This window comes from Microplitis mediator, chromosome 7 (assembly GCF_029852145.1).
Source record: "Microplitis mediator isolate UGA2020A chromosome 7, iyMicMedi2.1, whole genome shotgun sequence".
In the NCBI taxonomy this organism is placed as follows: Eukaryota; Metazoa; Arthropoda; class Insecta; order Hymenoptera; family Braconidae; genus Microplitis; species Microplitis mediator.
The window spans coordinates 20269887-20286804 of record NC_079975.1 but is presented as its reverse complement, the minus strand read 5'-3'; the positions used below and the strand labels follow the sequence as shown (position 1 = coordinate 20286804).

General features: G+C 28.1%; 2 protein-coding genes across 5 annotated transcripts in view; one reads left to right on the top strand and one right to left on the bottom strand.

Moving 5' to 3' along the window:
* The window catches only part of LOC130672445 (A disintegrin and metalloproteinase with thrombospondin motifs 20-like), a 197967-nt gene that overhangs the window by 24628 nt on the left and 156421 nt on the right, over positions 1 to 16918 (bottom strand). The window lies entirely within an intron of this gene.
* LOC130672450 (uncharacterized) lies at positions 11827 to 16725 on the top strand. Its single transcript, XM_057477050.1, has 7 exons — positions 11827 to 12423; positions 14800 to 14938; positions 15036 to 15176; positions 15263 to 15453; positions 15561 to 15799; positions 15873 to 16295; positions 16366 to 16725. Exons 1-7 carry the CDS (start codon positions 11848 to 11850, stop codon positions 16652 to 16654), a joined length of 1998 nt encoding a protein of 665 aa, XP_057333033.1. The 5' UTR covers positions 11827 to 11847; the 3' UTR covers positions 16655 to 16725.

The window sequence follows — 16918 nt, the reverse complement described above, 5'->3', positions numbered from 1 at the left end:
ACCATTACGGGAAATATTCCCATAATGTATAGCAAAACTTCTCATAATTTTCTTTCCGTGTAGGAAATTTTTTATTTCAATTTATAAAAGTGAAAAATTTCTTAGGGGAAGTAAAAATTTTTTGCGTCAAGAAATCCTTTTTTTCTGTGTAGCCTCGCGTTTAATGATTCCACTAATTATTTATTTTTTTTCAAATAATGGGGCGAATTTGAAAATGTATAAATAAATAAATTAATTAAAAAATCATATTAGCAAACAAAAGTCCAATAATTTATTTCATTGCGGTAGGTCGTAATATAAAAAAATAAATAATAAAATCTTTATCGTCTCATTATTCTCATAATAGCTACAATTATACCGCTTAAGATTCTGATGGGATTGTTTTATAGCATCAGAAACAAAACCTCGAGTTAAAACTTTAACAAACAAGTATCTACTTGAACTTAATACTCGTACAGCAGAAGCATCTCTGCTCGATTATCCCTCCAATAGTTTTTCTCTTCATTGTATCCGTATTTTTATTTTTATTTTTATTTACTTCTACGTTGTATTATCCGCGTACGCTTTAGCTCCGTGTTGTAGACATCCGCTTTGCCAGGTGGTTGTTCAGCAAAATAAAAGTTAAAAAAATAAATACAACGCGCAATGCGATAACTCTGGGATTCAAGTACAAAAAAAAAATAAAAAAAATCGAGGTATTTCAATGAGATGTAGGCGGATACTTTAGAAGCGCCTTTTATCATTCTAATTTCAATTATTATGCTTGCATTTAAGAGTACTTGATGTCTATTTAATTATTTTAAATAACAATGCTTGGTTACTGTGTACATTAAATTTAGCTGTCACTTGAAGGTTTCAGTTGTCATTTATACTTTAAATATGAGCTCAATCACTATTATTAATTTTTTTTTAATTAATTTGCGAGTGAATGTTTGGTAATTAATTATCAAAATATTTTTTTTTAATTAATATCTAATTAAAAATTGCATTAAAAATTTTTGAAAAATTTTTAGGTTAGTTTCCAAGTTCTTTATATGATTATATATATTTTTCATAAATTTGTGACAATATATTTATTTTATATTGTCTAGTATGAGGGTTGGGGGAGGGGGGTATAAGAAATTGCAATAAATTTTTTTAATTGTACATGGGGCAATTAAGGCCACTAAAAACTTCTAAAAAAAAATTTTAAGATCGTAAATTAACCCTACGAATTTTAATTGAAATAATTTTTGAGAAATTTATCAACTTTGTAAATAATAACTGCATTAATGTTTGTGTATTAAAATCTGTTTGATAAAATATTATTCAGTGGATTTGATTATAATCGGTTATGAGTATGACATATATTTATGTATATTAAGTGTATAAGTGCATCAATAATCGAGTTAAAAGTCTCACAACAAAAGATATATCACTGATGTTCCGCAGAGATATCAACAGGTCCATTAGCTCAACAAAAGATATATTTTTAATCTCGTATCTCTCAGCTGTCAAAATTTTTTTTTATTTTTACCAACTGTTCATAATTGAACGCAAAAAAATTCTCTCACTATTTATAAAAAAATTATTATCCTTTATAAATAAAATAATTTTTCAAAATTTATCACGGGTCAAAAAAACCTCGACAAAAAAATTGATATTCGATATCAATATAAATTTCTTCTTTAAAAAAAAAATTTAATAATATATATTATAAATTAAATCTGTTAAATAAATATAAAAATAAAAATATTCATTACCATTGAAATTACCGCTGATTAAATTTAAATATTAAAATGTAAATAAATATGTACTCAAAATAAATGATATGCATTTATAGTAATAAAATTCAAATTATCGCATTAAGACAAAAAAAATTTAACAAAAAAAGTTTTAATTAATAACAATAAATTTCTCTTTAAATATACTCATTATATAAAATTACCATTAATTATTATGGTTAAAAAAAAATTACATATTTTTTAAATTAAAACAAAACATGTAACGGTATATTAATCATATATGAAAACTAACCGTAAGATACGTAGGCGTAAAAGTTTAAAAGAAATTAATCGTCTTTACTAATCCCGGTTTTATTTAAAATAAAAATAGTTAATGACTTTAAAACCATAAAGTGAATAAGGGTGGTGCGTGTGAAAGCGTGTTAACACATACTACACACCTTAGATACGAGTTTATATATATATGTATGTATAATACGCTGATGCAATGGCAAGTAACGTCAGTGGGTAGATAAATATACTTATAGTTACTCTACAACACGGGTAAGTATTTATAGTGTAAATCGTGTCGCTAGTCATGTAGAGTCACTGGTAGACTAGTGTAATGCACGCAATCTGGCTCGTTCTTACACCAGGAAATCGTGTCTTCCATCCTAGATTTAATACCACCCACATACATCACTATATATACGTTGATATATATTAAACATATCTATCATATATTATTTTATAAATAAAACATCATCTAAATCCTTCTTATATAATTTATTTTACTTTTTGTTTTTAAGAAAAATTTTTTTCCCGAATGATGAGTCAGTGGGATTATGATTTTTTTTTGAATTTTGAAATTTTGATGTAATATATATTTTTTTCAAAAAAGTTAGTGAGGAGAAAGAAAAATTGTCGCTGTTCGAATTAAAAAACTTCAGGAAAAAATGAAAGAAGAAAAATTACAGTTTCAAATGATAATTTTAGAATTTTGTTTAATTCTTGAGCAAAAAGTAAATTTTGAACTCCGTGATTAAGAAAAATTATTTGAAATAATTTAAAAAAATTTTAATCGACTAATATATGGACACTGTGAAAAATTCCCAACAAATTTTACTATGGGTGCATAGTAACACTGAACTATAAGGAAACTGGTACAAAATTTACAAGTGTCTCATGGTAAACGTATGCGCATAGGCCACAATCGTGTAGTCTGCGCATACGTTTACTATGGGACACTTGTAAATTTTGAACCAGTTTCCTTATAGTTCAGTGGTACTATGCCATAGTAAAATTTGTTGGGAATTTTTCACAGTGGATATACACCTAGCATGGATTAAATCATTCTTCTGAATCAGGGTTCTTAAATTTGCTACTGAGAATTCGATTTAACAAAATAATTACTTGAAACGGTAATTTTTACTGAATTTTTTCAAAATTTTTCAGTTTTCTATACAAAGTGCCCTGTCTTTGATTAAAAACTAAGGCACCCCCTGTTTCAATTGAAATCAACCAAAATTTTTTTTTTATCAGGGGTTACTATACCTATGGAAGTTTAATCCCATATATGGAGCTGTAATTTTCCTTGTTTTATTTAACTGTCACTACCAAAATTAAAAATTCAAAAAAAAAAAGGAAGTTATAGGTTTCGGTCTGATTTTCGAACGTCGAGTTTTCATCAGACATCAAATCTTTCAGCCCGAAGACAGCGGAAAGTAGGATTGGCCTACAGGGTGAACCTTTTTTCCGTGCAGAGTTGACGTAACTCAAAAATATCAAAATTTTTGATCAGTCTCCAAAAATCTATATTTCAAAACCAAATTTTTAGATGATTTATTTACCAATTTTGCGATAGAGTGGAAAGTTTCAATGAATTTTTTTACGTTTTGGGTTTACGATATCATTTAAAAAAGAGTCGAAATCAGGTAATATGAAGAGTAAATTAATGAAATCTGTTTAACGAATCATCTAAACAAAATAAAACTCAGATTTATGTCGGTGTTATTTCCAACATATTTATAAAAAATCAAAAGAAGCGGTAAAAAATTCAATGAATTTTTTTAGTCGCTTCGCCTTATCAATATTACCTAATCTTAAATACTAGCATGTTGGTATGTCAGTAATAATTTTAGCGGTGATAAAGCGGTCGATTCAAAAAAAAAACTAGAAATTTATTTTCTACGTTTTTGTAATTTAGCTTTGGGTCTTGGCGATAAAAAAGAATTTTCCAGCTGTGTGTCAAGCAGTCGAATCCATCCGGACATGTAACGTGACGGCGTTATAAAGGTCGAGATCCAACACAAACCAGTTTCGCGACTTTACGAGAAGAGTTGACTCCTAAGTAGAAACCTGTCCAGTCGAGTGTATTGGATTCGGAGTTTCCCTCAGATCAGACTCGCCACCGAGTATAAAAGATATTTAATGACGCTGGTTATTTCTATCGTTTATTTTTTATTAATTATTACCTAATTACTAAAAGTAGGTATTTATATTCATGTTATATCTACGCTTACATATGTGGGTATTTATGTGCTAACGATATCAATTCCATGACCAGATTCTTGGGCAACTAATTTATCAATTAGCCTCCAGCTAAACGATTTAAACTCACCGAGTTTTAATTTAATTAATATTTAATTAACTTCAATCAAATATTATAATTAAACTCTCCGTCCACCGATTCTTCATTTTTTTTTTAACCGATTTTTCTATAATCCCTAATTTATTGACTTATTTACAAAAACTTGTAGTAAAAAAATAAAAAAAATAAATGATTTTTAAAATAATTAAATTTATTATTAAACCGGGAAATAAAAATTCATAGAATTGAAAGATGTAAATGACCTATTCTATAAATAGAAATAGTTAACATCACGATCCATATGCATGCTTGCGTCTGTCACGCTACGAATTACAATTAACTACAATCCGCGAAATAAAAAATTCCTACATATGTTGACATTCAATAAAGTTTTAACCGTTATCGATTAAATATCTTCACGATCAATTACCAAATTTATTTCGAGAATAAAATTATATGAATGTTCATAATAATGGATAATTATTGTCATCAAATATATAAATATATAAACATAAATATCAATTGATTCATTACATCAATAATAATAAAAATTCATTTTTAAATCGATACTTTTATATATATGTATATAAGATACATATATATTTATCGATATTGATATCTATACTTATTTGCCGACAATTTAATGTCATAATAAATTTCTATTTAAAAAAAAATTGAAATTTAATGTCATTATAAATTCGTTTTTTTTTTTTTTTTTTTTTTTTGAGAAAAAAGTGTATATTTATTTATATATATATTTATAGTAGACGGAGAGACATTACAGCAAAATTTTATACTCACTGTTAAAAATTAGTCAGTATCAAAAAAAAAAAATCTTTTTTTAGCTCAATTACAATCTTACGAAGTCAAAATTTAACATTGGCCATAAAATGCAGTAGAATATCCGATGTTGGAATTTCGAGATTACAAAAAAAATTTTTTGAAAATTTAATGGCCTAGAAAAAAAATTGAAGGAACAAATCAGTGAATTTAAAATAAGAAAATATTTAAATATTTCGAAACGAAGTCATTAGAATATTAATTTAAATAATTTTTAAAAGTTTAAAATTTAACGCTCAACAAATCTATACAGCAGATGTATGATCGACGAACGGAAAAATATTTTTAGGCAATAAAATTAAATAAATACATTTTTTTACGAGCTGTAACGAAACGTGAATTCGGTTTTTGGTATTTTATTAATAATTTTCAACAGTTAGTGTTAAAGTTCTACAAAATTATTGAACTCACTCCAAATATATATTTATATACACACTGAGAAAAAAATTTTCTTCTGACAACTAAATTTTAGTTATGACAACAAAATGATTTTATTGCCCATTGCCAATCATATATTTGGTTGTTTTAACTAAATATTTTATAATCCACTAACAAAACAAATAATTATAGAAACTATAAAATATTTAATAAAGATAATTACGCGTTGTAGCAAGGATAAAATCAAATTGATTACCTGTAGAGCTTATAAAGTAGTCATTATGAAATATATTAGTGAGCCTTAAAGATTGAGTTATTAATAATAATTAAATATTATTTTAAAATCACAGAATATTTATTTAACAGTTAAATAAATGTATATTTAAAAAAAAAATTTATTTCTTTGACACATACTTTTTTTTGTACTATGACCAAAATTGTTCAGGGAAACATTAATATTAAACATTAATGTCATAGTGTACAACAGGATACCCCTGTATTACTATCAAAAACGGGTTAGCGTCACTCTGCTAATTTATCTGCGAATATAATAACTCTGAAATAAGTTTCTTACCAGGGACACTACAAGCTGTGGGCGCGATCTAGTGGCGAGCACCGAACTACTCCCGCTGCTGCTGCCTAGCACCATAACTTCCTCTCCACCATATTGATTTTTTCTCCCAAAAAATTTTTCTTTAAGTTTTGATGCAAGCCAACAGCCGCGGGAATAGTTCGGTGCTCGCCACTAGATCGCGCCCAACCTCTTGTAGTGTCCCTGGTAAGAAACTTATTTCAGAGTTATTATATTCCCAAATAATAGCACTATATTATTTATTTTAATTAAATGAATTTTTCATTTGTAATCAATAAACATTAGGTTTAATTATATATTTATTAACCGCGAACAAATATATATTTATTCTAAATGAATATATTTTTCTACGTTTAAGTAATATTTATTAGAGTTAATATAATAATACTTTGCTTTAATATTTGAGTTTGTTGGCACTATAAAATAATTTAGTTGTCTATTAAATAAATATTTTCTTAACTTTACCAAATGATTTTATTATCTTAGAGAGAGAAATATTCATGTCAACAAAATAGAGTCTATTAAATCATTTGTTAGAAATGACAAAATAGATTATGTTGACGTAATAAAATTTAGTTGTCCCAAGTAAATATTAGTTTGACAGAATTTAACAAAACCGATTTAATTGTCCGAAGATAAATTTTTTCTCAGTGCACGTGGATAATTTAATTTTATGATAAATTTCTTTGTTATCTTCAATAAAAAAAAAATTTATTGGGCGATCAGAATTTATAAAATTTTATTATTTAGACATACATGTAGAAAAAAACCGCAGAACAAGGTATACATAACATATATACATATATATTTATATATGTAGTATAGTAGATTTAAATTGAGTTTTATTTTTATTAAAAACCACATTGAGCACACGCGGTCTTGAGAGTTCTCCTACCGATTTAATCTTCCTTGTAACCGCGAGTGCCTTGGTGGCTTCTTGGAGGTCGTTCGTTATAAATTATCCAGTCGCGTTGTGTGTTGTATAAATGTATATAATATAATGTAAGGGCAAGGCGAGCATAAGGAGTAAGTGCAACATACAAGTGCAAGTGTAACTTTAAGAGTATGAGAGTAAGAGTTAAAGGGTAATGAATCAACAAGCCGAGATCGCGTTCTCATAAAATCATAGGCGAAATAAGTGCTCGCTGATTAATTCTCATACGTCTTATTGATGCTTAACCACTTACTTTATACATATATCTTTAAACTCTATTAACTGCCCATTTATTTTATTAAATTTTATTGTTTGTTTGTTTAGAATTTTTTTCCATTTAGAAGTGAATGCAGTTTCTTTTTCTTACTGGTTATGTACAAAATTTTTTTTAGGTTCACTCTTATTTCTGCCACTAGGTGGCGGAGAATCAAAATATTCTCATACATAGAAAGTTGAAATTAAAATTTTAGAATTGTACGGGAAATTTTTTTTTATGGAAGAAAAATTCAAATAAAAAGTTTTAATACTCAGTGAAAATTCACTGAAAAAAAACCTCTAATAAGAAAATTGAAAAACTGTTGACCCTGTGGGTAAATCCCAAAATTTTCTGCTATTTTCGAGGTCAAAAAACGACTGGACAGCAAAAAAAACATTTTGCTGAAAAGAAGTAATTTTTGTCTAACGATATCTGTGGAATGAGTTTCGCACGTGATTTGATTAAAATTCAAAGAAAATCGATCTAGCAATACGAGTTATGCAATAAAATTCTTAAAAAAACGATTTTTGATTTTGATTTTCCAAATAACATGGAAACTTTTCAGCCGATCGATTCCAAAGTCTAATTAACTCAAGTCTTGATGAACTAGTCCATCTGAAACTAGTCCGAAGAGCTTCCTAGGACCTCAAATTGTCGACATCTGATGAAAAATCGATTTTCGAAAATCGGACCCAAACCAGTGACCTTCCCTATTTTTGAAAATTTTCAATTTCCACAACGAGAAGTTGTTAAAAATATATTTTATTTCCGTGTTCATTAAAATTGAAATGAAAATATTAATCCGAGTAATTAAAATATAATTGACTTCCCGATTTCTTGGATCTCGATAGATCTATTAGTTCTCCGGCGAGTATTAAATATTAAATGTATGATAATAAAAAAATGCAATTATTATTTGTCGTGATGTACGCAATGCGATGAACTTTCGCCGATCAAAAATTATATAGCAATATATTTATTCGTAAACTTTCTATCCATCCATTAACAATTTTTTTTTTTTTATTATTTTATTACATATATATTACTTATTATAAATATCACGTCGAGATAAATTTCCAATCACACCGATAATTTATTTATTACTTTTTTCAATGAAAAATAAATGATTTATTTAAATTAATAATTGTTTATTTAAAAAAAAAAAAAATAGGCTGGGTGAAAAATTGTCATGAGAAAAAATTTTTTAAGCGCAAATTATTGTAAAAAAAAAGGTACAAACTTGTAGAATAAATTTAAAATATTTTCGACGGGCACGAAAATACAGGGCATTGTCCTCGTGGGCGTGTATCTTAATACCCAGAGTATATAGTATGCAAAGTTAAAAGTACGAGTACTACAGACTACAGGAGATCGTACACGATCGAGCAAAGTAGCTAAGAACCGATACCATACATGAGTAGTAGTCATATATATATTGAGACCGTGTGTTATATTAATGGCCGCAAGCGTAAGTATAAGAGACGGGTTCGACACATCATTGCATATATCCATATCCATGCACACATACTTGGACATAAATATAAATGCAATATAGAATATACAGACACTCGTTGAACCTGTTAAGCACGATGAACCTGATGATCATAAAGAAATTTCTCAGTAATCACAGGGCCATTTGACTTTTCGTCGATCATTCAGTATGCAAAAAAATAATAAATGCCGAGATATAAACTTGGCCTTCGTGATGCCAACTTTGAGATTTTAGTTTGCAGTAAGACGGGTATTGAGTTAAAGGTTTACATATTTTTTTTTTTTTTAATATCGTAACTCAATTATTGTAATTAAATTAATTTAAAATTTAATTAAACTTTTTTATTTATGTAAAAGTTATTAAATTATGAGTTTTTTTTAGAGAAAGGTGAAGTTACTTAATAATTTTAATTGCGGGAATGGAATTTTTTTTTTCGATCGGCATGAGAAAGTATTTAGAAAAATTTAATTACTGACTTTTATGATTTTTAGAGGTAAAATTTTTTAGAGATTTATTTGTGATTATATCTGACTTATATAAAATAGCCGACTTTTTCAAAAACTGGATATACTTTTTATGATTCATATGAGATGCAGACGTAGTGAAAAAAATTCAATGGCATTTATATATGGAACATATATGGTTTTAATAATTGCAAGGATTTTTGAATATTAATTATTTATAAATATTTTTTATCACTCATTATTATCTCTCACAATAAGCGACTCTCATAATTTACATTTTTCAAGCAAAAATGGATTTTTTCACGTTTTTGAATCAGATATTGTTGGAAAAATTTCACGATACTGATCTTGGCCAACGTCAAATAATTTTTGAATTTTTATAAAAACGTTAAATTAGAAAAAAAAAAATTTCCAAATTTACACCTGTAGCTTTTTTAATTTTCTACATGTGCATATTTTTAGTTTTTTTTTTTATCACGTAAATTACTGAAAAAACATTCGAAAATTTTTAGTTGTCTGCTAACTTCAAGATCACACAGAAAAAAAGGACGTCTTGGCGCAAAAAATTTTTTCTCGCTCCAAGAAAATTTTTACTTGACCTAAGAAATTTTTCGCATTATGAATCGAAAACAAAAATTTTCTTGGGGTGACAAAGAATTTTTTGAGGTAAGAAGAAATTTTTTTAAGCCAAGAAATTATTTCTAGTCCTAAGAAAATTTTTGTTTTCATTTTTTAATGTAAAATTTTTCTTGCGCCAAGAAATCCTTTTTTTCTGTGCATGATAATTTCTCATCTTAAATACGTCATAAATATTTAAACCAATTTATAATTGTTTTTATTACATATTTATATAAATAATATTTCTAATAATTCATTTTTATTCAAAAAAAAAAAAAAAATTTATTACCCGCTGTAGAAATAATTTAAAAAAATTTTTTTAAATTCGCCCAAGTAGTAAGAGATGTTTCAAGTCAGACAGGGCTAAATGGATGTCAAGTCATTTTGACGACAGAAAACCATCAAAATAATAATAATAATGTAAGTATACACAAATTTAATGTTGAAAAAAAAAACTAATGTGTTTTCTGACCACCGCGATTCGACAAGGACCGTTTCCTCGTTTTATTATTGAGGCTTAAGATCGCTCGTAAGCCACCTGTATCACAAATTCATCCTCAGTACGGACCATTCACCATTCATACGTATATATATAAGGATACAAGTGTGACAGAGATAAAAAAAAGTTTGGGTGAATAAGATAAAGAGCCACAGATAATATAATATTATAAAGGAAGGAAGATAAGAGCTGAGACGAGAGTAAAAGGAATGTAAAAAGATTCAAAGAGTAACCAAGGCCTGAGGCAAAGTGATTTAAAAGTACGAAGGAGATAAATATAATAAAGTACGTCGTTGAAGTGAGAAAGAAATAAGGAGGAAAAGATTAACCGAGGAACGTGTTGTTGTAGACTGCTTGGCGTCTATAGCCAGTGTAATGGCACAACAGGTGGACCCACGAAATTCACGCTTACTCGATACGAGGACAAATGCCAAACACGTCATCTTTTTCTCACAGGATACTTAACCCATCTTTACCTTCCTCTCACTCTCGTATTATAATATTATACTCTTACTTATACTCAGTCGCAGGTCACAAGTCATTTTTATTACATTATGTCACTGGTTATATTTTTAAAAATATGTGCTAACTGGTTTTCTAAATAAATAACTTTTTATTTTAAATAATTTATGATTGTAAGATTTCTTTTATGGGCATCCCGTGTAGAAAAAAATTCGTTCCGAAAAGATTTCAAAAAAGTTCAACATTTGGAAATTATTAACTTGAAACAGATTAGAATTTCGAGTGGAACTTTTGTAATTTCGATAGTGAAAGAAAATTATCTAGGCTTTATATGAGCGAATTGGGAGTCAAAAAAGAACGTTTTTAAAACTTTTGATTTTACACCCGTTTTGAAAAAGGCCCATGAGAATCAAAAAACGTTGATAAAAAGATTCAAATTTGAGGTTTTTGATCTTCCTTCAAAATTCGCTCATATAAAGTCCAAGATGAAATTTTTTCACTATCAAAATTACAAAAGCTCCATTTGAAATTTTAATCTGTTCCAGGTTGAGAAGTTCCACATGTTGAACTTTTTTGGAACGAATTTTTTTTGCACGGGATAGTGAATTTAGTTATTTAATTTTTATTTACGATAGGGAGAGATGGGGTCAGTTGAGAAATTTGATAACTAATTATTTGATTATCAGCTTACTCTTAATCACTGAATAATTAACTAATCAATGGTCTATTAATCTCGTTGATTACTAATTGATTTACTAAAAAAACAATTGTTATTATAACCCAGTTCGATAAAAAAATTGAATATATTGTTAATTGTTTCACAATTTAAGTAAAAAACAATATAATGAAAATTAGATTGATACAAATTATTAGGCCACTTTTAATAATAAGCACCACTAAGATCGTATATTAACTGAGAGACTGTCACCAAAAAAATCATTAGTGTCTAATAAGTCGGCTGTAAAACCGGCGAGACGTTTGTGTTAAAAATTTGTTGACAAGAAAAATAATTATTCAAGATGTCAATGTATAATTATATTAATTTCATACTTTTGATATTTTTTATTGGACGAACTCACGTGTCTTCAATTGAAGTGAAAGATATATACGATATCAATTCAATAGAAAAATATATAGACGGTATTCATAACAATGTTCTATCTAATAGTCCATTTGAAAATTTGACATCTAGTGAAGACAAAAGATTCAATATTTTGAAAAAAGTTCTTGAGAATATGTCAAATGCACTTGAAGATTTAAATGCAATAACAAATAATATTGACGATGATTATTGGCCTATAGATTTACGGAAATTTTTGAAAAAATTTGACAAGGATAAATTGAAACGTAACTTTATTCTAACGACATTTTTGAGTTCGTCGACCGATAAAATTGAGGAAAAGATCAAAACAATTAATATTCATGTCGCGTCATTACTTGAAATTGTAGGGAACAATTTATATGATAGCGTTTATGACTACTGTTTTTTCGCACCGCAACTACTGTTATTTATTGATAGCAATGAGCAATTGCCTCACGATAATATTGAGGAGGAATATATACGTTTGGTACAAAGTATTAACATCAATATAAAAGTGAGTATGACGCCTATATAAACGTAATTGCCCTAGTAGAAATAATCTAGACTTTACTCGATTTTAAACCAGTAACTGGCCAGAGATCCCGGCTAAAAACTAGAAATCCCGCCACCTACAATTAAGGCGTACAAATTGGTCACACTAATATCTTTTTTGTACTAGTGTGTATGTGTGTGTTAGTTTTGTCCTGTTTAACCTATATTAAAAATTGCTATTTTTTTATTTTTATTATTTATGCTATTTATAATATGCTATATCTAAAAATATTATTTTAATTATAATTAATTTTTAAATATGATTTATTAATTACATTTATATTTGAAATATAATGATGTTACCGTCTTTATAGTTTAATATTCATAAATTAAAGTTTGATTATTAAAATCAATGAAAGACTAAATAAATAAATTTTATAGTAATTTTGTTTGTCAATCATTATTTTTATTTTGGGTTATTATTTATTTATTTTAATTATTTAATTTTCAATGTCTGTCAATGCGGATCAATATTTATTAGGTAGATTTTTTTAAAAATCTAACTATTGTATTTGTCCTCATGGTCGATTTTTCAAGGAATTTCGTCATAAACTATCATAATTAGTTGAGTAGAGTTCAAAAATACCATCCGTTAAAAAATTTATATATGTATGTATATATATATATATATTTATGTAATATAACGGACTTTTGAGGACACGATTGCGTCTACAATTCTTATCCGATCTTAATGAAATTTTCTACACTTATTTTATGTGTAATTACCACGGTTAAGTTCGAAGATGGGCTGAATCGGTCAATTAGTTTAGAAGTTATGGCTGTTTGAAATTTTAACGATTTTTCGGAAAAATCAGTTTTCAATCACTTTTAAAGTCCATATAACTTTAAAACTAAAACTCATAGATCATTTCTGTAAAAAGTAATTTAATGCTTGACTAATAAGCTTTAATTTATGACCTTAAACTTTACATTTTGACCATTTCTTCCAATAATTTGATAGCCTTGAAAATTTTAATGGAATAAAAAAATGTTGAAAATATGGTTTTCAATCCACATAACTTATGCTTGTCCCATTATAATCCGGTTTCGTCAGTTGTATTTTATTGTGCACAAAATAACCTGTAAATTTCACTGCTATTTTATATTTTAAAAGTATTTCTTTTATTATTTATGATGTATCGAATGTACCTCTAATCCCTATGATTATCACTGGTCTTGTCATTACGATAGCACCCACAGTTCTTATCGGATCTTACTGAAATTTTTTACACTTATTCTATAGGCGATTACCTTGATCAAGTTCAAAGATGCCCTGAATCGTTCGAATAGTTTTGAAATTATGGCTGTTTGAAATTTTCATGGTTTTTCGTAAAAATCAGTTTTTAATCACTGCTAAAGTTTATGGAACTTCAAAACTAACATTCATAGACAATTTCCGTAAGAAGTATCTGAAAGCTTGTTTAATAATCTTTAATTTATGACCTTAAGCTTTATGTTTTGACTATTTCTTCCAATAATTTGATAGCCTTGAAATTTTTAATGAGATCTAAAAATGTTGGGAATATGGTTTCTTATTCCACATAACTTAAGCATTTCCTATTATAATTCAATTTCGTCAGTTGTATTTTATTGTGAAGAAAATAACCTGTAAATTTCACAGCTATTTTATATTTTAAAAGGATTTCCTTTATCACTTATGTTGTTTCGAACGTACCTGTACGTCCTATAATTGTAACTGGTCTTGCCATCGTAATAGCGATTACAATTATGATCATATTAAGTAAATTTTCTATACACTTTGTTTACGTGAAGGTTAGTTTGGTACATTGACTATATAATATTTTGTCAAATCAACTGTCTGAAGTTCTCTCTCGGAAATAGTCGTTGTCTTTTTTTTACCCTCTCTCTTAGAAATCAAGCCTAATTTCATATCATGACTATACACTAACATGAATCACAAGATATGTATGTATGAAACTTTTTATATAGATTAATTGGAAAATCTAACTTCCATTTCGGCTGCCGAATGGCCTTTTTACTTATTTATTGATCTATATATCCATGCTTCAGGTTAGATTTATCTATCTATTGCATATCAATTTTTGGAGTAATTCGGAGAAAGATACATTAATTTGAATTAATTTTTAATTTGTCTTGGTATTTTTTAAAAAATCGTTTTATTTTTCCGAGGAACTGATAATTTTAATAACCTCAAAACCTAAAATTTTAAAGTGACAGTTTTTTTGAAAGCCGCCATATTTCTCTTGGATCTTTAATAAAACTGGCCAGTTACTTGACAGAAACTCGATTTCATTTCTACTAGGGTGTCAACAAATTTAAAGCAGGCGACATGAATAATTTCTTTTTCATTGCAAAGGTTTATGGCAGCTTCTGTCAAAGAACAAATTCCCTGCATCAAGGACTATATGATTATTTTCGTCAAGTAATGGCAACATATTTGAAGCGCTTTATGATGATTTATCACCTTAACATTATGAACGCAATCTGTAGAGATGGTAATTTTTTGTAGCAAATATTAAATTAATTTTTGATAATTGATAATAATAAATACACAGGTGATTAACTAATCAATTAATAAATTTTAATTTAAAGAAAGCGCAAGTGAATGGAGAATAGAACGTGTTGAGGCAGCTAAAAACACAATAAAACTTTCCATGAATGAAACTTTACCGATACTAAAGTATATGAAACATTATATGTACAGATGTGATCCAAAAAAATATTTAGACAAAGGTAATTATTTCTAAGTAGATCAATTTGATCACCTACGAAATGGATAAAAATATAAAGAATATTTTATGGGTATTTGAATTTTGTAGATGGAAATAAAAATTATTACGAGTTAGATAAAATGGTGCAAGCACTAATTGTTAAAGAAGAAGAATTGAGTACAGATGGGTCCTGTAGTCATAACTGTGATTTGGATGAGATTAAAGAGACGATTAATTCGACAGAGTGTAAGGAATATCGCGATTGTCAGTACATTGAGAGTGGCTATGAAATTTGTGAGGTAAATTATCTTATATTTGAATTTGGAAATTATTGATAGTGAATAGGAACTAGGCTTTAACGCAACAGTAATAATTGTTGTGATTGTTAATCAATTCTGTACTTTAGGCTGATGAAGATAACTCGAGACGTTACGAATGGTTTAAGGGTGAAAAGGCAGTTTTGTATGGAGACAATAGTACAGAGTGTAATAGTAATTTAACATCAGCGTACAGCAAATTGTCGTTCTTTAAATTCCGTTGGTGTGACTACTGCGTTTGTACGTGTGTAAACCGTCCGGAAGATAAAAAGAACGTCGTTGCAGCATTCAGTTTCAGAGAGCAAGTCACCAAAATAAGTGACAACCTGTTGAGTATTTTATTTTATTATTCACGAGTTTCATTGGAATTCTAAATGTGTAATTGACTTATTTCTATGCAGGGTAGTCGTGGGTGTGAGATTCATAAAGAAAGATTACATGATCCAGGTACAGATAAAAGAAGGTAAACTCAAACCACGCAGATATAAAGACCATGGAGTCTGGAAAGAAACCGAAAAAATTGTTTACAAAGAAGAATATAAAATGTTTATGGTTCCAAATGACGACGAGACTATGAGCCAAATGCAATTAGGAAATGATTATGCAGTTCCGGAAACAATCAATTTCGATGATTTGATTGCACCCGAGGGTTTCGTTGTAACGGGGGTCAGATTTAGATTTGCCGGAGATTCACTTGATTTTCCAAAGCTAACAACTGGCGCGATCGAATTGCAAGTTCGTGTAACGCCATTTGATTACGTCAGTGGCACACTGATTAACCATAACCAAACACACTGGATCGTTTCAAAATACAATGATACGAGGTTTGTACATGCATTTGATGTTAAGATGCCATTTCTCAATGTGTTGTTTAAATGTTGCTGTCATTTTCAGAGAGGAATTGATTTTAACTGATCCAGATGTACCAACTAAGTCACCTACAAATACGATTACCTCGAAAACTAATCAGTTTATTAGATTCCGCGCTTCGGATCTAAAAAAAGACGCTGGTCAATCAACAGTACCATTTTTCGATGCACAGGACGTAGATGGTGACCCCGAATTTCCTTTAGGGGGAGTGGGGATCATTCATCGTGGCCGGGAAGGTTATGGTGGATTTTTGGCCTTCAGAATTTATGATCTGGACCTTTCCAGTTATTTAAAGAACAATTACAAATCTTAAGCAAGTCAACAATTCTAGATTAAAACTACTTTTTAAGCTCCCGATTTCGATCAATAAAATTTCAACAAATATTGACATACCTATTATATAGTTTACGTAATGTCATTTATTGACTATAAGTATTAATAATAATAATAATAATAAGAATTAGAGTAATAATGATAATTAATAAAAAATTATTTGAATAAAAACACGTTTTAAGAACATGCATGTCTTATACTTATCTTATCTTATTAATCTTTCATAGGTAATTATTTCCTTTTC

Coding starts and splice junctions, on each gene's coding strand:
- LOC130672450 (XM_057477050.1), top strand. CDS start 11,848: ATGTCAATGTATAATTATATTAATTTCATACTTTTGATATTTTTTATT. Junction 15,177..15,262: donor AAAAAAATATTTAGACAAAG/GTAATTATTTCT, acceptor TGAATTTTGTAG/ATGGAAATAAAAATTATTAC. Junction 16,296..16,365: donor TCAAAATACAATGATACGAG/GTTTGTACATGC, acceptor TGTCATTTTCAG/AGAGGAATTGATTTTAACTG.